We start from the raw sequence: 22165 nt of genomic DNA, 5'->3' as shown, positions 1-22165 counted from the left end.
CGTTCCCATGTGGCCTTTTGGTCTCTAGTTCCTACAGCGCTTATAGCCCCAGGGACCAAATCTGTGGGGGAATAAAAATAAATCATGTGATCCGCCTGTAGGCATCCTCGGGCCCCTGTGTGTGCAGGTGTGCGTGTGTAGGAGTGCGTGTGTCACAGATGTGTAAGGTCATGACACCTCCGAAGGAAGAAAAAGGCACGAGAAGAGATGTTGTTGGTGTTGTGGTTTGCCTGCAGAGCCACTGTAACGCCGACGACGCATTTTTTTTTCCAATAAAATGTTTACATTACGTAAAGTCTTTTCTTCAATCTCTTCTGATTGTGTTACACTCAAGCTGTTCTTTAAGACAAACTCGGAACAACAGAACCAGTCTTAACTGGAGAGTAATTCCATGGTTGAGCCTCAGCCCTACACTCACCATAAATGGTGTGTTTGCGTTTGCGTGTGTGCCATATGTGCAGCACTGCAACACCTCCACAAGCAACGTTTATGGAAATAAATTCACCATATACGTGAGGCTTTAAAGAATCCTGTGCAAAATGGCCCCATTTGCAGGCTTCAATCAGTCTCTCTTGAATTGATTTATGAGGAGTATGGCATGATATAGAAATGCATAGGGGAAAATGTATAGCTGCCAAGGACACAGATGTTCCTTTCCATGTTAACGGAAAGTTCCCCGCTTTAGTTGGTCGATTCCAGAATGGTTGATTCGACCTACAATGGAGAGAGAGGAGCATTTGTATATCCCAATGCTGCATGTGCAGATTTACAGTAAGTAGTTTAAGGAAATGTAAAGCAGGTGATTGTATGAAGGGGCTGAGGCGCTATTGCAGACCCGCAGGCTTCAAGGTCAGCAGCTACGACTTCACCCCAATAAATGATGCTGTAATATTCTGTACAACCTGCTCGGAAGCCAACAATCAGCAGTCAAATTTGGATTTTTTTCATTTATATCAGCCAGCCACCTCCTTCCCTCCGTGTCTTTAATAACTTCAGTCCCTCTGGGCTTTGCTTTAGCTGCGAACATCATTATTCCACAGTTTCAGGGTCCCCGAACGTTTGTTTTTTCGACGCGTCTAATTAAGATCGAATCATAAGGTGTTTCATGAGTTACAGAGACACAAATATTGAGGACGGCGTCTTCTGTGATTTTATTAACTGTCCCGGGGATAAGGCTGCTTAATCAACAGCAGGTTTTATTTGACAGTGCACTTTAACCCGATGTGCGGCATCTCTCTATGCAGCCCGGGCCTCCTGTGGGCCTCAGCTGGACTGGGCCCACGAGGAGCCTTATGGGTGAAGTCACACAGAATCATCAATTATCATCGCTTATGAGTTTAAATCACGTTACAGTGGGACCACAAGCTGCTGTCATGAAGCGTTCGCTGTTCGGTTCCGTCCCTGATCTAATTGGTTCATGGTTCATGGTTCATCAAGGTTACATCTTTCACTGACACGCTGTAAAACGGTAGCTTAAGGAGCTTTCACAACTCCATATTTCACACGCCGTCACATTCAAATGCTTTTTATCCAGTCCAAGCGTGTGGACGGTGGATGCTTTTGGTCTGCTGTTTTTATGCTCCTTAAAGTGTAATTTCAATAATATATCAAATTCCTTCTGTCACATTTTTTAGATATAAATGATTGAAATTGTGTGATTTTTTTCCCCCCTTTATATTAAGCTTGTTGATGAATGTTTACATGCAAAATCATGACTTTTAGGTAAAAATAGCCAAAGACTTAGATAAGGATTGCGAGGAAGACTAATTGTAACAATTGTTCTCAGATATTACCTATCAAAAGAAACAGATTTTAGATGTGTGATTTGGATTAAGACCAAAATCTGTCCATTGGAGTGTATCCTAGGGAGCCTTCTAGGAGTGGATAATACTCGTCTATGTAACAATTGTTGACAATCGTCACTAACACTTAGCAGGATTTATTAACAACAGATAGTTTACAAGGCAATACTTTAATAATAGGAGTAAATCAAAGGGAGGATTTTCTCTATAGATTATCCATGAAATTAGCTATTAATTAGCCGTGTTGTCTGCCCTGGTAGCAGGGTCTGCTGTATTTATTTCACCACTGGTGGATTTTTAAACTTACAAGCCCAGCAGAGAGCCAGAGGACAATCCACTGTCCTCTGGTGTCCCAACACTCCAGACCCTGACCTAGGAGGATTGCAATTGTGCTTCTGGAAACAAACAACAAATGTATTTGATTACATTTACATTTACCTTTACTTTACTACTTCACATCCATCTTATGGGCGCATTGACAAGCGAGAGCACCGTCCATCACTCAAGGACCCGTAATGCTTCTTTCAGCTGTTTGCAGTCAGTCAAGACCGTCGGCCGTCCTCCGCTCCAACTTGTGTCCCCCTTACGTTTTTTTTTTTTTAATAAGCTGCTCTGTCATGTCAGCAAAATGACGGTTACAGGGAGGAATCATCAGTCCTGTGCACCCACAACTCTGAGTGTGATATATGGAAGGCAACTCAAGGACAATGCACCGTCCTCAAATCACTGATATGCTTCCAGGCTGAATTAAACATAATTACTAAATATAGATAATTAAGCTTCAGGGCACATTGAAGGTCCTAATAATGATAATTACAGCGGTGAAGTGGCTCTGCCAGGACGCGTATGGTATGGAGCTTGTCTTATTGCTTTGTGTTATTTGCATACCTTGTTATCTGCCAACTTTATTGTGTATTTAAAACTCTGCGGATATTATCAGCTCCTTCTTACTGAAAGTCATTTTCATTTACTAAACATTTAGCCCCAAAATCCAGAGAACACTTGACACTTAAAATTTCCTGTGACAGAGAGGAGGGCTGAAGATAGGGGCCCATGCTGTCCCTGTGATTTATGGATTTCATAAAGCCTAACCCCTTATGCTTCCATCTGACAAGACATTTATTTGAACATGTGGCTTCGGCATGCACACACACACATCAGCGTGCACTGCTAACAGCAGGGTCAGAGTTTTGGAACTGTCAGCACTCGCAGCGAAGTCTCGATCTAATGGAGCTTCCACAGGTGTGTGTGTGAGAGAGAGAGACACACACATTCTTGGCAGATTTGGATCGTTAATAAAGAACTGGCCTATCGCCTCTGCGTTTATGATCTGACACAGAGATATGAGCTCAACAGAGTCATTAATACTGCTCGCTTAGTCTTTTTAGACATTATAAAGTGAAGCTTCATGCATCCAGTATCCAATATTTGGTGCCTGGGCCCCGCGTGGCGTGTCAGCCCCACCAGAGCTGATCGTTCCCCTGTAAAGCGGCACCATAGAGGTGAAACGCACTTTGTCTGTGTCAGCACTGTCAGGTCCATCATCCCCTGAAAGACTCTCTTTTCCCAGCACATGGTTGCCTTTCTCCTTGGGTTGTTTTTAAACGGTTTCAGGATCCTGCCAATTTTACAATCTCTTCTGTTCCCACATCCTTGGGGTAGATGGTAATCCTTTCATAACAACTTGTATACAGACCAATTTGGCAGTTTCAGCAGCATTCCTCCCTCACACGAGAGACCCAGAGGCTAATTCAGTCTGTGTGTGGGTAGCTATAGCGCTGCCCAGAGATTCCGTCCTCTGCCTATATGGCTTCATGGGCACTTTGTTAATGATGCATTTCATAATCGTCTTTGTCAGATCAGAGTGGAACAGCTTCTTTTTTGTCCCTATTTGACTTTAGAGAGGACAAGAGCGCTGTTGACACATGCAGAGATTTTTTTTTTTCGTCTCTGTCCTCAGGGCTGATTTCGAGAAGCTTCAATGCGACGATTGTCAAGCTTAAATCTGCTCTTTCCACTTTCAGCCCCGTTTGCACCAGCAGGCAGCGAGACAGTGGTGAAGTTCGATTCCCAGGGCGATGGCATTGGACGGTACAACATCTTCAGCTACCAGCGCACTGCCGACCGCTATGTCTACGTGCCGGTGGGGGAGTGGGCGGAGACTCTGAGTCTCAGCGGTGATCTGATTCGCTGGCCCAGAGAGGCGCCGCCCACTTCACAGTGCAGCGACCCCTGTGAACGCAATGAGATGAAGAAAATGCAAGCAGGTGGGAGAAAACCATCCTTTCCCACGTTGTTGTCTTTGACATATAAAGATTTTTAGAAATAATCGGAATTAATCTGAATACCCCCCTCCCACAGGAGAGTACTGCTGCTGGATCTGTACAGCCTGCGAGCCTCACGAATACCTAGCTGACGAATTCACGTGTTCGCCGTGCGCTCCTGGCCAGTGGCCCACTGACGACCTGTCATCGTGTTATGATCTTCCAGAGGAATATATAATGTGGGAAGATGCCTGGGCCATTGGTCCAATCAGCATTGCCTGTGTAGGGTGAGTGGCAAAAGACCAATTGATGACCCAAGCCCACAAAAGGTTGATGCTTCCCTATTTATCTGGTTACATGGCGCTAGCTTCCCTATCGCAGTTAAGGGTTGTGAGGCTCAAACCCCTTGAACATGCAGTGCTTCATTATCACCATCGTTTGTCTCTGAAGCCAAGTTTTCCACAATTCCAGTAGCAGAAAACATGAAATATTCATTCCAACTTTTCATTTCGTTCCATATCAAACTTTTTGAGGTAATATTAGCAAGCTAGGCGAGGCTGTTGAAAATCTGCCTTTTTCAACACAATCATTGGTCGTCTGCTACTAATGAGTGTGCTTTTCCTGAAATTACTGTGGAAGATCAGTCAGCAGACCTGTTAGAGTGATGCTAATGTTCTTCCCGTCTGCAGGTTCATGTGCACGGGCCTGGTTATCTGGGTGTTTATCAGACACAATCACACACCCCTGGTGAAAGCATCTGGCAGAGAGCTATGCTACATTCTTCTGTCAGGAGTCTTCATGTCCTATGCCATGACATTTCTCTTCTTGGCGAAACCCTCGCCTGCTATCTGCGCCCTGCGGAGGCTGGGCCTGGGCACGTCATTCGCCGTCTGCTACTCCGCCCTCTTCACCAAAACCAACAGAATCGCCAGGATTTTCAGCGGCGTGAAAGACGGGGCGGGGGCAGCCAGGCCGCGCTTCATCAGCCCGTCTTCTCAGGTGAGCCGCCACGTCCCCCCTGCCGCATCAGAACGGACAAGGAGACCCAGGTTAAACCCTCTTCTTCTGCTCTTCTTCAGGTGTTCATTTGTCTGAGTTTAATCTCCGTCCAGTTAGTGATGGTGTCGGTGTGGCTCTTGTTGGAGGTGCCGGGGACGCGGCGCTTCACGCTACCAGAACGTCGGCAGACCGTGATCCTCAAGTGTAACGTGCGGGACTCCAGCATGTTGCTTTCACTAGGCTATGATGTGTTCCTGGTCATTCTGTGTACTGTGTATGTATTACTTTTATTACATGCCTCCACAGTAATAGCATTATCGAGAGCTATATTTCTTCATGTTAGCTACAATATCTATATTAGCGTATGTCCTCTATACAGTAGCTCAGAACTAACTTGCTAATACTAATACTTGCAAAAACTAAATTGCACATAAACATAAGCCAGTAAATAGTCGTGCAACGGGCTGTCACGGTCTGATCGTTATTCCCTTTTGTTCGTATTGTTACCACAAGACGTCGCCAGATTTATCGCACATGGAAAACTGTGATCAGGACGACGTCCTAATTTCACGACGTGATTTTCTCGCTTTAGGTATGCCTTCAAGACCAGGAAGTGCCCTGAGAATTTCAATGAGGCCAAGTTTATCGGATTCACCATGTACACCACCTGCATCATTTGGCTGGCGTTTCTTCCCATCTTCTACGTCACATCCAGCGACTACAGGGTAACAACACGCTAACATATTTTGCTACGACTGAACCTCGTCATAGCAGCCACACTCTGAACTGCACAGAAATGCAACCCTAATCCGAACAAGTCTCTTTTAAAGCCACAGCGATCTCAAAACAGGTTTTAATGGGATAAAACCTACAGTTTCCACCATGTTTTCTGTTCTGGAACAGGAGGGAAAGTCAGTAAAATAGAAGCGTGATTAACACGATTAAAACAAGTCCTGTATCCACAAACCGTGGCGATACCGATGTGGTTGCATCATTTGTAATCCTGCTGGCAGATGTCCTGGCGCTCAGGTATTAGGATGCCACGCAGACAGGCTCCGTCAAACTGCTGACACATGTCCAGATTTAACAGGGGATTGAGTGTTCACCTGATTCATACAAATCGTACTATCTCAAACACACACGCACACACACACAGAGTAGTGCACTGTATCAAAGGGCATAAGAGAGGAGTGCTGATGCTAGGCCTGCTTATTTGATCCTCTCTCTCTCTCTCTATCTCTCTCTCTCTCTATCTCAGTATACATATATTTTGGTGTTCTTATATGACTTCAGATTAGTCAGGCAGGTAGATGAACTGCATCAACATTTAAAACCACCTTCTCACATGTGGACGCACGTTTAAAACATGCGCCGATAGACGCCCGTCGGTGCAGGAGCCTTTACAGTGGGGCGTTGCCGTTGCCAACACTCTTCCCGCATACAAAGTTAGTTGTTTAGCGACTTGAGAACCTGAAAGTGACAAACAGCTCTCTTTAGAGTTGCTCTTCTGTGGGATTTTAGCATTGATTTCCCATAATAACAGGCAGGACTATGGAGTTAATGCCGAAATAGAGTTTCGTTTGGCTCCCCTCTGGGGTTGAAGTCTCTTATTGATCCATCTTGTAATTGTTAACCTTTGGACTGTTGCAAAGTATCTGCCAACGTACTGATAGGTGGTTGGGCTCGCCTTGTGATTGGCTAATTACATTGATAGCTTCACCCATACAGAGCTCAACATCCTGACCTCAGGTTTGCCCTCTGGTCAGCCCTTCATAAAGTTCCTTAGAACTTTTAATTCGACTGAGATTATAATCACAGAATTAGCCACTAGCAGCCATTACTGTGCAACAATAAGGATTTATCTCCCAGAGTATGGCTCCTAATTGCCGTCCCTCCTCTGTGCTTGGCAGGTTCAGACCACAACCATGTGTATCTCAGTCAGCCTGAGCGGCTTCGTGGTCCTGGGCTGCATGTTCGCTCCCAAGGTCCACATCATCATGTTCCAGCCTCAGAAGAACGTGACCAACCATCGGCTTAATCTCAACCGCTTCAGTGTCAGCGGAGCCGCCACCACGTATGCGTCTCACGGTGGGTTACTGGCAGCCACCTGCAGCAGCACTGCCTTTTTACTGTCAGTTTGAAGCACAGATAGCCTCGCGTTCCCCTTTAGAGGGTGATAAATCTAGTTGAGGAGAGGAGCAGCCGAGCTGGCTGTAACAGCTATGTTGTGCTTCATGCCAGAATGAAGCGAGATCGAAATATGCCATTCTGCAAATGCTCCATTTATGCTAATACGTGATTGGCAGCTTACCGAGGCTGCAAGGAAGCTAAAAAGCCGCAGTGTTGAGCAGCACAAGTAGCATGACCTAAAAAGCAGTTGGAATATTTACCCGGAGCAGATTTCATTACTTTTATTTCCAGAAAAAAAAAGTGATAGCACAAGATGCACTTTTGTATAAAGGATAGAAATTGGAGGTGAAAGTATAATATTTACCACAAGGCTGTAGGACGGCACTGTTGCAATATTCGATTTGTTTCCAGCCATGCACCTTCGCATTTATTAGTATTTCTAGCAAAATAGCGTCACAAAAATTCCCCACAATGTAGTGAGATTTACTGCTAAAAAAACAGATGTATCGCAGATTTTAAGACAGAAGCCATTAGGGAACATGCTAATGAATAACAGCAACATACTAATGAAATACTAATGACTAATGTTGTAAGAACACGTCCTGTCTGCTATGCCATGTAATTCCCTTCTCCGATTTTGTTTGTTTTCCCCATCCCAGCTTCTGTCAGCGCCCCCCCAGTCCCCACAGTGTGTAACGGGAGGGAGATCGTTGACTCCACGACTTCCTCTCTGTGACCGTCTTCAGTCCAGCGCCAGAGCCTGCCACCGTGACTGTTAGCCAAACCAGCTCAGCCATCATTCTCCATCACGCACGCACACACACACACACACACACACACACACTTGTACTTCAGTCATTGTGAGGACTCTGGTTTAGCTAATGCATTCCCCAGCCCTTAATCTTAACAGCCACCTCTAAACACCTAACAATGACCTTTAACCTCACCTCAAGTCAAACAATAGTCTAACCCAAAGTTCTAACCCTCAAAAGTTGAAAAGTTACAAAGTGGGAATTCTGATGTGTTTCCAGGTCCTCACTATGTAGCATGTACAAGAATACAAACACACACACACTCAGACACACACACATGGTTCATGTTTGCACAAAATGTACACATAGAAACAAACGCAAACCTTCCCTGTGGAATAGAACTGTATTGTTTCACAACTGTAGAAAGTCTGTAACTATAATTAAATTATTTTCTAGGGATGTACATACGTCGATTCAACATTGTTGTAAGTAGCGGAACAAAAGAACAAAAAAAACGTTTTTAGGATGAATTTTTGGAGCCTTTGTTTTTGATAGCTTTGTTATGACGCCGTGTAAATAGACATGTGCTTACTAACCACGGTAGGAGGGCGCGTGGCCCTCAGTCTGGATGCACATTTGTGGCTCAGCTCACCTCACCTGCAATATCCCACAGACTTTTTACTCCGGCTTTTTTTTTTTTTTTTGTAGAGCTCATTGTAATAACCGATTAGGTATGCCTTTTTATTGTGTATCTGTACATTTGTATATTATACTACTGATGGTTCCAATAGCACAATGATGAGAGTCTCATAAACCGTGAATGAATGTGAGCTAAAGGGAAAAACTGGAGAGAATAATCGAAGATAGCTGGAACGTAACATGTACAAAGCGTCACAAATTTACTCTCCACCTTCGATCCAGATAGGAAACCCGCTGTTTTGACAGTTTTGTCCCCTTTTTTTGGTCAACAATGGGTTTTTCTGTTGTAATCATGGAATCCCTTTATCTAAATGGCCAGAGTTGCAGACATGTGCTCACTAAAGCAACAGCTCGCTCACTCCCACTCTCGAACCGCCGCGTCTTTGGGGGATTGCTGTAATGGATTGCTAATAATAACCAACAGCGGGACCGAAAAGACATAATACACCGGCTTTTCTTTCTTTCTAGAACGGGGTAAAGAAATAAACAAACCCGTGTCTTCCCCTGTGATTTAGGAATTTGTACACAGAGGGGAAAGGAGAAAAACTGCTTTGCTGAACACATGTTGGCTTTGGGATTTTTTTGTTTTTTTTCTTTCTTATTTTGTAGCTTGTGGCTCCCATAGATAGAATCTGTGACGATGTTTTTATGAATATGGTGACGTGCCTTAATGTATGTTTGCTAGTGCTCCAGGAGGAGCTCATAGGAGGCCAGTTTTACGTTGCTGCCAGTATTGGTAAATGTAAAGTGACCCCCCCCCACCCCTCCTCTCCCCTTACCCCCACCCCCACCCCCACCCCCATTGTAGACTACATGTCGATGGCGCTGCGATGCCGTTTAGTTTGGATCAAAACCTTTCGGCCATTCCGATTGTTCATCTCAAGTGTTTAATCCGAGGAAGGCGCAAATGCAAGCGCTCCTCCTCCTTTTCTCCCCCGATCCGTCCGCCGTTAAAGCCGCATTACGTGGGCGCCGATGGAAGGAGGACGGGGGCGAGAGGCTTTCTCCAAGTGTGTGCTTTACGTGTTCGTGTTAAACGTGTTGATGCTGAGAGGCACAGTGGAGCAGCTGGCTTCGGCGGTCCCACAGAGGCCGGCAGGAGGAAGCGGAGCACACAAAGTCAGCTGCTGGCAGATCCAAACTAACAAAGGATTGATCTCAAACGCACAATATACATGAACATCAACACCCTTCCATCTGTGGCTGGGGGACATTTGAAACCTACAGGTTTTTGTATTTAAAAGCCTAAATTAGTGGACTAATTTGCTCTAAAATACACTGTATACCACCTTTTGAAGCTCAACCTGTCATGAAGGAATCTAGACTGACAGTAATTTATTAATTTTCTTGTCTTTAAATCCTAAAATAAAATGTGACTGTTATTCTTGTAGTTTCTGATCGGGATCGCTTCATTTGCATCTTCAGATTTAAGGTCCCTTGAGCACCTCTGCACCTTTGCGCGGCAGTGCCGGGTGATTATCACATCCAAAAGATGGATTGAAGGAGTTTGAAGGATGCGCCGAGACAGCCGACCTACATTGGTGTGTGCGTGTACGGAGAGAGCGGGAAGAAAGAGAGGGAGCGATGTGGCGGAGCAGAGGGGAGCCGCCGCTGTTGGATTATGTAAAGCACTCCCACAGCCCAGAAGTCACAGCTCTTCTGTGGAAGCTCAAAGTGTCTCAGAGATTCACAGCCTTTGTTAGCAGAAGGCTTAGCCATCCACTCTGTGGTCCTGCTCCCACAAGATACACCCCGCATGGCAGGTTGCTATGGACAACCACCGCCACATCCGCTGCCGGAATGTCTATTTGTCTGCCCGGAGAGAAAGGCTGAGGAGAGGGCAAAATAAGAGGAATAATGGGGTGCTGGTTTGGCTTCAAATTGGCAGTGATTGATGGGATTTGGCACTGGGGTGGAGAAGGGGTTCACTACTCCACTCCCAGCATTAAATGGCCACACAAACACAGCACTTAACCTCGATTCTCCTCTCATTTAGTCCAGGAACAAGCCTCAGACAGTGGTCTCACACTCCGTTTCTCTGAATCTACTTCGACCTCACCCACACACACACACCCCCCCACCCCCACCTCATGCCTAAAACCTGCTGCTGATTAGGACATGGCCAAGAGCAGCTTCGGTCCTGCCAGTCGATGGGCAGCCCACACGTTAGTACCTAAGCACTCTGGGATCCCAGCCATCCCCTGGACTTGAGGGTATGGGAAAGCAAATTCAGAAAATCTCCCCACGCTTACGTCACCGTCTACTCACACCCCGAGGCTTCGTTTGTTGCAAGGGTCTTCGTGCCATGACCACGGTTATACAGCACGACTGGTCCTTGACCTATAGGCTTTGAAACAAGACTGCAGAGCACCGAGGCTGAGGTCTGCAACTCTTCAGAAGAGAGATACAAGCAATAGTTCTGTGTTTATGTTCCCTGCAATAACAAGGCTGTGACGAACATCGTAATAAATAACGTGGAGGAAACAGCTGCTGTCTGCTTATTCCGTGTGCAAATCAGCTAAAATCCAAATACCATTGACAGGCATAGATGTGTCTCGTCAGCAACACTGAAAAGGAGACCCTCGCCACTACTTTCACACACAGCCTCTATTCATTGTGTGCTGGCAAATGTTGAAAGTGTCTCCAGCACTCCTCTGCTAATCTGTTTCCCAAGCGATGGCACTCTGAGGCATGGAGTGAAGTGCTCCCTGCCGTAGAACAATACTCTCTAGTGTGCAGCATGACTCTTCTGAACAAATATACAGAAAGGCAGAGATAGAAGGATCTGAATGAGTGAAATAAACGGCAAAAGTTAAAAAAAAGGGACAGATTCTGTCAATAAAGAAGTGTGTGTTGGAGTTACCTCATAAACAGAGAGCCATGTTGTGTTATTGATTCAGCTTATGGAGACTGTGGAGATACTGGAGGCGCACCCAGTATCTTATATTCCAATCACATCTCTGTTCACAGGTCTGATTCTGGAGGGCGTGCTGGTTATCTCCTGATATTTCCAGGTAAACGTTGCCCTCTAGCGGTAGGCTTTGCTACTGCATGATCTTCCTGCACCACCACTCCACCCCATAAAAAAGAATCCCAATCCCATTATAAAAAAACAAATAAATAGTGACTGCGGCCTAAGATATTTTGTTTTGAACACTTGGTTTTCAAAGAAAATAAATAATAGTGCACACTCCAAAAATAATACTGAAATAATAATAGTGAACTACAAGAAAAATACTAAAACTTGGGCCCCTCTGAGAGTTAGAACGTAAAAAAAAACGACTATAGCCTTCATCAGTAACAACAGTGGAAACATTTGAAATAATAATCATATAAATTAAATTATTGTGACGTGAAAATTCTCTTAATTCTGGAATTTATTTTTCACCCATGCACTCAGTTGGACTTCCTGAGCCCATAAATAAATTACAAAACAAAATCAACCTGCAAGAATAAACCCAAGTGCCTCTACCTAAATTCACATATAAATACATAACAACATATCTGGTCAACGTGACTTCAATAATCATAACGATGTGACATTTTTAATCGGGAACGCTCATCATAATAACCAAGCATAATCCAAGCAAATATAGGATCCAGGACAAATTTAGGAGGAGGAGAGACGAGGCCAGAGGGCACCAGTCCGTGTGAAGTTGCAGGGGGATATGATGCCTGTGACATTAGCCAATTCCTCTACTGTCCCTTGAAAGAAATATTCCCCCCCCCCCTCCCCCCATGAAGGCTGAAACTTCTAAACAAGAGATCATTCAAATAGGTCCTTGTCTTACCCTGAGCTCCTCTAACACCAGCCTGGATCAGACCACAGAGTGTATCACTCAGACTCGCTCTGCAATGCACCTGTCGTACCAAGCTTTAAGGCCGCTGCGTTCCGCTGAACCTGGCCCTGCGTGCGTGATGTGTGCTCGTGCACGCAGTTGAAATTCCAGGCTACAAAGCTTTTAAAAGGGGGGTAGCTGGTTAAAGGGCTTCTCAGTGGAAAGTCTCAGCAGAGTCTGATCTGTCCCCCTCTGCTCGTGCTCGCTTTGCCGCCTTCCTAACTCCACACCAGCGCTTTTGGGTGTGACGAGCTCAGCTGCACGTGCTCGAAGCTTTCCCTCTTCCCCTGGAATAAAAAAAGGAACGTGGCTTTACTTCGCGGTATGTTTGCCGCAGCGGGATCACTTGCAGAAGCGACACCAACTTTGGAGGCGATGGCTTTGAGCTTGCCGAGCAGAGAGGGTTTGGAGTACACGACCTCGTCCTCCATGTCACCCTCGTTCTCTCCCTCCATCACGGCACAGCTGTCAGTTCCTGGCATCTCGCACTCCTTGTTTGCAGACATCACCAAGCGAGAGTACTTATACTCCAATCTAGGAGACAAACAAGGAGGAGAATCCAAACAATAGTGGCAAAGCTGATGAGGAAAGGGTGGAAGACAGGAGAAGGAAGTTTTGAGGGGGGTTTAATGGCACTGAACGAAGTACCGCTTGTTCTTCTTCCAGAAGTAGCAGGTGAGGGAAACCAGCAGCACCGCAGTAAAGGCTCCCAGTCCTGCGCCCAGCTGCACCCAGAACTCCATGCCCTCGCACGGCAGTGTTTTCTTCTTGGGTAAAGAGGCACCTCCGATACACAGCTTTGGCTCCGTCCAAACATACAGCAGGTCCTCGGGGAGTGACACGCACATTTGAAAGCATTGCATAAACTGGGCCGCAGACTGGGCCGGGATCGCATTTTAGCATGAAAAAGGATGTGCTGTGAATCGCTTTGGCTTTTTACGCTGCTGCATTTCAAACAAAGAGCGTTAGCAAAGACTCCGAGGTGTTAGCTGGCTTTTAATTTCAGTCAATGGGATGTTGTTGCGTAAAGATCACGCCGTTTCATTTAAATTCTGGAATATATTCATGTCCACATACCTGCTGTTGTCCTTTGCAGGCTCCCTCTATCCGATGGTAGTCCCTCTCCGTGCACGTCGGACAGGCTCCAGAGCTCTCCCATAAAAAGTAAAAGGTGCAGCCATCACACGTTCCTGCAGGACAACGGCTGCGGAGCACAGGTTCATACCGCAGGACGGAAAAGAAGGTTAACAGCAGGAGCCAGAACATAATCTTGCATATTTATCAAGTAGTCTGGCTTTAATGCGGCTCTGTGACCCTCATATGACCCTCATAGAAGCAGCGTGCAACCCTCCCGGGCTAATGTGCACAGCAGCAAGCGGGCGTGTGGACCATTGGAAGAAGAGAAAAAGCTTTTGCTACATTTCCTCCTCGCTAACACCACCTAGAGAATCCTCAACATCCTGACAGGATCGCTGTCCCACTGCGTGCTGCACGGGCGAACAGACAAATGCGGCAACGGCCCCTCGGCCATCGTCAGGTCTGGGCTGTGGTACCTGGGAACCGACAGATCTCCTCTAGTGCTTTTCTCTGGGTTGCAGCGAAGCGTCACCACGGTGCTCCGGCCCGACGGACAAGACGACATCGCTTCCAGCGACCTAAACGGCAAGTTTACACACGTCAACACAGAACGTTTTTAATTTTTTAATTTTTCGCAACTCTAAAAGAGGCACCTGTAGAAGAAGTTGATATCTGGGACTTTCTTGGAGGTCTGCGGGAACTGTTCTGGTACGGCCTCTATTCCATCAAGAGTATTTTCCACTGTAACCCCTAATAATCACATATAAAGACTAAAGGTAAGTTTCCATTTTTTGTAACTATTTTTCTGTTTTGTTGATTTTTGTGCGGTGCTGAAGAGCATGCAAAAAAAAAAAAAAACGTGGGTCAGTAACCGAGGAAGGTGTCAGCCAGGGTAATGGACTGGGAGGACAGCACCGCGTGGAAGCCTCGTCCATTAGCGGGGATAATTGTTGACTGACAGATGAAGGTCTTGACGGTGTTGGCTCCTTCGCCCCTCTCTCTCTGCGAGTCGGCGACGGAGAGGTCGGTCACGTTGTCCGTGCACACGGCCAGCTGGTTCTTTCAGATGGGAGAAAAAGAGTGAATACCACAAGCGCTTCCAAAAGAGCCGGTGCATCATCCTCTCCTACCTGTCCTCCACACAGGCTGATGTTGAACTGGTGGAAATATTTGGTCCCTTTGGAGGTGAAGCTGGGACCGTTCATCAGTGACCCCACTGACCCCAGCGGTGTGAAGTCAAAGGTCAGAGTGGCGTTACCCACCGGGTGTGTGAAGTGACAGTCGCTGTAGCATGAACGGTGGTCCTGCCGCAAAGGAAATAATACCAGTTAAACCGGAAACCGGACGTTCCGATGTTTATCCAGCTAGCGCACCTTGTCGCTCTTGCTGGCCGGTCCGCAGGGTTTACAGGCGTCGGGGTTGGGCGTGGCGTGGGAGACGAGGTAAGTGTTGGGTGGACACTCCGTGCACTGGCTGGTGCTAGAGTCTATGTAATGTCCGTCCGGGCAGGGCACGCACGCAGAGCCCGAGGGCTGGCTGCTAAGGGCACAAGCCTGGCAACCGGAGGACACGCCATCCACGGCGTTGCTCACCGAGATGGCGTAGATCCGCGCCACGTCGTTGACCCTCTTACGTAGCTGAGAGGGAGAGACATAGAGAAGGGGAGGGGGAAGAACGGAGCTCATACACAGCAGTCCTAATTCTTCTATTCCAGGCAACAAGTCACCCAAAAGACTATTCCTTGTGCTTACATCCGATGGTGTGTTGGTTCTCTGGAAAGCCCATGTGTAGGAAACGGAGGCGTTCTTGGTCATGACGTGTGTGTAGGACCGTCTCGTTTTGGTTCCTTCCCATGACTCCACCACCGTGGTGCTCTTCCTGTTCTCATCCTGGTAAAAAAGAGGCAAGTGATTCTGGTCACAGTATGAAAACGGAGCCTGAAATCTTTCTCTCGTCTTATTTAATGTACTCCCACCATCATGAAGTAAAACTCGCAGTCAGCCGTGCACAAGGTTTCAAATTCAAAGGTGATGCGGCCAAACTCTGCCCCAGACTGGGTAGACATGGAGGTGGGGAGTCTGATGGCGGACGTAAAAAGGAAGGGAGTTTTGTCACCATAACAACAATGAGTGATTATGAATAAAAGGCAACGTGGCATACTTAAAACCCGGGATATGAATGTTCAGGATCAGGTAGTCGTTATCTGAGCTTCCCGCTCCGCTGCGGATATGATCCCCAGCTACCTCCCAGCCTGGAAGAAGAAGATGATTTAATGTTTCCATATCATAATAAAAGTATAGCTTATTTTGGGAATAGACAAATTTGGCTTTTTAACTGGCCCCATCCCACGGTTTCTTATAAACCCATATGGGCTGGGTACAGAAAGCACAATAATACAATTTTGTTCACTTATTAATTCAATCCATGCATGCATTTTAATTAACAAACATTAAACTAAATGCAAGATGTTTTTTTTTAGTTTTTAATTAGTGTAGAGAAGAAAAGCCTCAGAAGAAATAGCTTCAACCCGATGCTGGAGGTGTAATTACCAGAACAACCAGGAGGGGGAGCCATTGCTTAAAGTGCTACCAGCCAGAATTTATCATGAGCACTACCGTCATTAGTGCTTATTTTAACTCGACACACACATTTTTTTTAAACTTTGAGGCATGTTGAGCCAGGAGGAAAACTATTTAACACAGATGCAGAATAAACACCTACCATTCATGCTGTCACACTTTGAGTTGCCCACATTGAAACAGGAGGTCTTCATGTTAGCAGGGAGAACGTTCCACCATTTATACTCATAACCCAGGGTGGGCTCAGTGCCTGCAGGACACTGTGAACATGCTGTTGGAAGAGCACAATGAAAAAACACAGTTTGAATTTAACTGGTTCAACAAGCTGTAAAGATAAAGCTGCTGTTCAATACAAATCCGGGTTCTCAGTACGTTTTGTCCCATCGGAATAGGACCCAGCGGGGCAGGGGGAGCAGGTTGGCGTGTCATTGTTGTAGAAACCAGGGTTACATGGGGGGCAGGGCTCTCGGTCTCCACTCGGAGGCAGCGGCTCAGCTCCACTAACACCCTCCAGGCATATTTTGGGCTCGAGCCACTTATACATGACCTGCGTCTGAAAAGACAAGAAGGTGGTGTGAACACGTGATGGAGCCATTGTTGGATGTTTTGATGCTCGGTGGGGGTGTTTTCGCCTCACCTTCCCCTCCTGATCGCAGGCAGTGTGGATCTGGAAATAGTCCTTCTTGGAACACGGAAGTCTGTCCTTACACATCGCAGATCCGTCACCTGGAACATGAAGAGTCACTTTTTAAAAATAAACGTCTTTCATCATCTGAATTTAAAAATACTGTCGGCTTTCAACTGAGATCACAACGGCACTAAAAAGCCCGGTTTGATGTGGCTGAAAATGGGCCAAACTGAAGGAGTTTGTCCTTCGACTGTAATCGATGACATTTAAGCTCCATTTCCTCGTGCTCTCACCCGCATACTGAGTGGCGGTGTCGCAGGGGGTGCAGGAGCTGGCGCCGTGACCGGAGTAGGTGTCGCGAGGGCAGGGAACGCACGCGGACGAGCCTGGGACGCTGCTGAACGTTCCGGGTTTGCAGGGAAAGCACTCCGACGTGTAGGCGACGCCTGAGGCGAGACAAAACCGTGAAAAAGGCGAAAAAGACGGCGTTACACAATACGGGAGGAAGATGCTTCCCCACCTTCTATTTGAATATTTTTCAGAAAAACAGGCTTCAGCACTTTGGAGCCCATCAGGACTCCGCCGGTCCTCCAGTACAGGATGTTGGTGCCCGATTTCAGGTTCACCTGGAACGATCAACACTGAACCCACTGGAAGAGCTACAACATGACAACAATCTGCTGCTTGACTTTTCATTATGACCATCACTCAGCAGGAGAACAACTTTGGTTACTCGGGTAACAGGAAGAATAGAGGGATCGGTGCCAGTGTGGATTAACAGGCTCCCTGATGGTGTCTGTCACAGTTATTTGCCAACAGCCTGCCGCCAGATATCCACTCCTCTGTACCGGCCGACCGTCACACTCACCGTGTGCGTGGCCCATTCGCCGTGGTTGGTGAGCTTGAGCCACTTCGCCTCAGAGGACTGATCCATCTCCTGACACTGGTCATTCTGGATCTGAGGGCAAAAAACATGGAGGTATTCAAAACAGAGGCTTCATTTTTCAATAATAGTTTAAAACAGACGGTGGAGAAGGTTTGCTAAACTAAGCATAATTGGCATTATTGAAAGTGCCAAAAGAGCAAAATCGCAGTTAATTACAGCTCTGTTCAGCAGAGGGTTCGTGTCGCTGACCGAGGAGGCATCCCGAGATGAGCCTGCAAATAGCACTTTTGGCTGTTGTCATGTGCTGAAAATTACCATTTGTGAGCACTGCAACAAGAGCAAGACACTGGAGTGCTGCAGGGATCGTTCACAAGGCTTTTTTTAAGGTATTAAAGGCCTGAATCTAAGCAATTATCTCACAACACGATCCTAACATCTGTGAAATGTACAGTTATCTCCTCGGAATCAGCTCCCGTTCTGGTGAATTAGCATTGCATCTGATGATTCCAACTCTTCGTGCTAACAGAACTCCCACAAGTGTGATGAAAAAAGATGCTTACTAAACAGATGACTCAGCAAAACAGAAGTAAATGGATGGTTCAAACCCACAAAGAACTCAAACAGCAGGTTGTTGTCTGGATACTGGTACTCAAAGCTGACGGAGCCTTGCTTCTTCAGATGGACGGCGTAGATGAGAGAGACGGTGCATTCGTCCCGGTTGGACATCAGGTAGTTCCCCTGAGGCAGCCAGGAGGAACTGCGGCGTCAACGAGAGAAAACAGCGCTGATATAAGAATCCAGATTTACGCCTTTTTTCTCGCACCCCGCTCGCCGACCTGTTGCAGCTGAGCCTGCCGTCTCCACGGGAGCCGCTTTCCAGCGAGGTTGCCAGGCTACTGAATCCAGCAGGCATGGAATCCCATTGGTCAAAGCGGACGCCGCTGCCGAGGGAGTAGCTCCCCGCCGCGCACTGGGTACACTGCTGAGCCGACATCTCCAGGAACTCCCCAGCCTTACAGGAGAACGCTGCAGACAAGACAGAGGGAACAGACAAATCACAGAAATGAACACAATGGCAGTTATGAAAACAACATCTTTACATCCTGTCACGCGCTATAGGCCTCGGCATTTCCTCATACCTGAACACGTCAGGCGTGCAAGAGTGACATTGCTGAGCTAGAAAAGGGAAAAAAAATGGCGTTTGTGGGTGTGAACTGAAATGCGGGTTGTTGTCAGTGGCTGTTGCTGACGGCATACAGTATAGAAGCCAGTTACCTACACCAGAAACTGTCTTTAGGACCTACAGTGTGTCAGTGGAGAGGATAAAGATCAATCGAATGGGACCGTACATGCACACAGCTTCATTTCATTCTAAGCGGAGAGAGAGAGAGATAGAAAGATGGAAACTTGTGAGCCCCAACACCACCAAAAAAGCAAGAAAGCTTACACAGGATGGAACAGAAGGACGTGTCAGTTTGAATAAGATTTTAAGTGCAAAAACAACCTCTAATCCACCATCCGCAGCCGCACGTTTGAGCTAACGACCCTCAGTCACTCCTGAGGCTAGAGCAGTAAACCTGTTCCAGGGATCTCGAACAAACTGGCAGGACCGCCTCGCAGAAAAGAACTCAGTTGTGACAGTGGCAGAGATAAAGTTACCCATCTCCCAACGCAAGTGTGAGAGCACCACTCCCTCTGAATCGCCTCTCGCTCTGTTTGTTTCGGGGGCCAAACACTGACAAAGTCAAAAACCACCATGATGGAACTCCTGCACGAATGCACAGTGACTTCAGCTGAAGGGAAGTTCATTTAAACACAGTCAGGTTGTAAATTCCAGCCGGCTGATAAGGAGACGGGACACTTACTGCACTCGGTGCCGCGCACTGGTTCTGGGAGTCCCGCGCAGTCCCCGGGGAGCTGCGGGATGGCCACCCTCCACCGAGTCCCCGTGCTGTCGCACTCCGTGTACTCGTAGTAGTAATCCTTCTGCACGGAAACAGAGTCGGAAGGAAACATCACGTCTGTGCCAACTGAGGGATTGTTTCCCAAATCAGGGCAGACTAGTGTCTCTCCAGCTGCCCTTTAAAGAACATGTTATTGTCTCAGGCCGTTATCGCTCACCCTTGAAACACAACACGCCATCGCCACGACGATGGGAACAGAGGCGATGGCGGCATTTGGCCGCCGGTGAAACAGTCAGAGGTGTGTGACCAGCTGCTTTCAAAACAAACATTTAACCCAGGAAACAGGAGCCTTTTTGACGGCACAATCATAACGATGACAAAGGATCTAAAGGAGGCAGCGCTGATTTGAGTGGAATTACTGCCCGTTTCTATAGTTACGACCACGGAAGTGTTGAGTCGCCCCGACCTCTGAGGTCAATCAATCATACATGACACCAGAAACCAGTGCCACACACTGCCATCCCAGGAAACCACAGCAGCACTCGCTTCCCATCGTGAACACGTTGCAGGAATGTTGCTCTTCTCTCTCTGGAACATTGTGCGTGTTTCTGTGCTGCCAGCCGGGGCCGAGGAGGTGTCCAGCTGAGGCAGACCAGAAGGAAAAGGCCGACACTTGCAGGAAATTGATAAGAACCACGAGTGATGACGGACACGAACCAGACCTCATCGGAGACTCATTTGCCCCCGAGCCGCCGTGATTTTCTTTTTCTTTTTTACAGCGGCTCGAGTTTTAAACAAATAGGCTCATTAATGTGTCATTTTTTTTAATTCTAATCGTATTTGGTGTGGGGATTACGTTGTCAGCAACCACAAACACGCAGGGTGGGGTTATCCTCTAAATTATTTTTTTGTTGTTTTTTTTGTTTTAAAGCTAAAAGGTAATGCTCAGGAAGGAATCTCGGCTGTGGCATCTCTCACCTCGCCGCACTGTCGCCGTCCTTTGGCCGCGTTAGTCAACCGGAGCGTGCAGAGGATGAGAGCGCAACTGGCGACGAACCAAGCCGACGCGCGCATTGTGGATCTTTGACCAAGGGAAGACGAAAACAAACAAATAAAAACAGTCGAGGGAGGATACCGACAACCGATTTGCAGCTGCTGATGTCGCCACTCGTCGTTAGATTGTAAACCTGACCACCTGCGATTATCCCCAGACAGAGCGCTCCAGGACGGCTTCATCACTGTCAGGTTAAGGTTGCGGCAAACGGTGTTTCCGGTAAAGGCTTTTCAAAGTAAAATTCCAGGAGTGTATATTATAAACGTTTGTTTCACTGCCACTTGGATTTGAAGAGGGATGTTTACTAGTTAGTCTACTAAAAAATATGTTGATGTAAACATTAAGATAAATGTCGACCGTTGGTTTAAAATCAAGGATTCAACACTTTACTTTTAGGGAACAAAGGAAATGAACGTGGTAGTTTCTATTGGCTTGTTACTATAGGCTGTGCGCGTATCACAGGCTCTGACGCTCCTGTGACGTTGCTCGGAATGAAAAATATGGTCGATATACTGTAGTTCATTCAGTTTGGGGCTAAATGGGCCGCTTAAAGTGTCCACACGAAAAAAATAAAATAAATTACATTACATTAAATAAGGCTTGGAATTGCTATCATCATTGCAGTGTCGTTTTGAACTAAATTTCAATAAACACTGAAAAAAACTGATCGAGTCGCTTTTGTCTCATCATTCTTAAATCTGTGTAATGTGTGTTTTTGACCACATGAGGGCAGCCAGCCTCTGTGGGGAATAACTGCCAATTCTTTATTTTATTTTATTTTATTTTGAGGGAATATTGCTTTGTTGTAACGTCAAAGCGTTTACTCTGTGTGTGTGTGTGTGTGTGTGTGTGTGTGTGTGTGTGTGTGTGTGTGTGTGTGTGTGTACATCACATTACTGATGCACATTTACTCGCATAAAAAGATTACATCATTAATCATGCATTGACCACTGTTTATGTCTTGATCCAAAAAGAGTCTTTTTGTTGTCAAAGGTTAGTGTTGGTGGTTTCGCAACATTTTTCACAAAAACCAGCTACTTGTTCTTGACTTGTATTGTGGCATACAGGTTGATCAGGCAGACCAGGATTAATAGACTTTTCAAAGTTTATCTGATTAGATGAACATTTTTCATGGCTAACGACATCCTGGATTCTCTCGTTCCTTCTTTCTCCTTTCTCTTTCTCACCTGCCGGCCTATCACTTACAGCATTTGTCTGCAACTTGAACTCTTACATTCAGCCATCTGTATCTCATTAATAATCTTTACATTTCAGGTTGCTGCACTGCGATCAGATGCGTTCATTAACTAATAATGTTGAAGCGTGCAGCAAGCGTGTTCGCAACTGACCCTAAATCAGCTGGTAACTGGACTCCCTGCGACGTCCAGCCCCTACCTCCACGCTCACAACAGGACAGGGACTACCTGGTAATGAGATCCATGACACACAGCCACTCACACACATTTCAAATGGCCCTGGACCCTGCGCAGGTTGTAAGAGAGGCATCTGAGAGACAAAGGGCTTCCTGGGAAGACGGACCCTCGAGCCGTGA

At 46.6% G+C, this 22165-nt stretch overlaps 2 protein-coding genes across 7 annotated transcripts in view; one reads left to right on the top strand and one right to left on the bottom strand.

Moving 5' to 3' along the window:
- The window catches only part of grm3 (glutamate receptor, metabotropic 3), a 29082-nt gene extending 19657 nt beyond the window's left edge, over positions 1-9425 (top strand). For all 6 annotated transcript variants that reach the window (XM_029842285.1, XM_029842287.1, XM_003967152.3 and 3 more), the window contains 7 exons: positions 3827-4069; positions 4164-4353; positions 4756-5065; positions 5146-5339; positions 5658-5790; positions 6976-7153; positions 7855-9425. In XM_029842285.1, the coding sequence (XP_029698145.1) occupies positions 3827-4069; positions 4164-4353; positions 4756-5065; positions 5146-5339; positions 5658-5790; positions 6976-7153; positions 7855-7931 (1325 nt within the window). In that variant the 3' untranslated portion in view covers positions 7932-9425. The remainder of the gene's footprint in view (positions 1-3826; positions 4070-4163; positions 4354-4755; positions 5066-5145; positions 5340-5657; positions 5791-6975; positions 7154-7854) is intronic.
- Positions 9426-12005: 2580 nt separating this feature from the next.
- On the bottom strand, positions 12006-20809 carry elapor2a (endosome-lysosome associated apoptosis and autophagy regulator family member 2a). The gene is made up of 22 exons (XM_003967153.3): positions 20538-20809; positions 19521-19641; positions 18492-18681; positions 18265-18412; positions 17638-17727; positions 17290-17395; positions 17063-17215; positions 16779-16867; positions 16514-16694; positions 16284-16412; positions 15723-15813; positions 15538-15640; positions 15314-15451; positions 14936-15199; positions 14693-14866; positions 14435-14621; positions 14216-14312; positions 14039-14140; positions 13563-13689; positions 13134-13312; positions 12851-13019; positions 12006-12772 (listed from the first exon to the last, which is right to left on the bottom strand). The coding sequence occupies exons 1-22, from the start codon at positions 20793-20795 to the stop codon at positions 12704-12706; spliced, it is 3165 nt and encodes a 1054-aa protein (XP_003967202.3). The 5' UTR covers positions 20796-20809; the 3' UTR covers positions 12006-12703.
- Between the last annotated feature and the right edge of the window lie 1356 nt (positions 20810-22165).

This window comes from Takifugu rubripes, chromosome 9 (genome assembly GCF_901000725.2).
Source record: "Takifugu rubripes chromosome 9, fTakRub1.2, whole genome shotgun sequence".
NCBI classification, from domain to species: domain Eukaryota; kingdom Metazoa; phylum Chordata; class Actinopteri; order Tetraodontiformes; family Tetraodontidae; genus Takifugu; species Takifugu rubripes.
The sequence above is the reverse complement of the archived record's forward strand: the minus strand, read 5'-3'. Positions and strand labels throughout refer to the sequence as shown.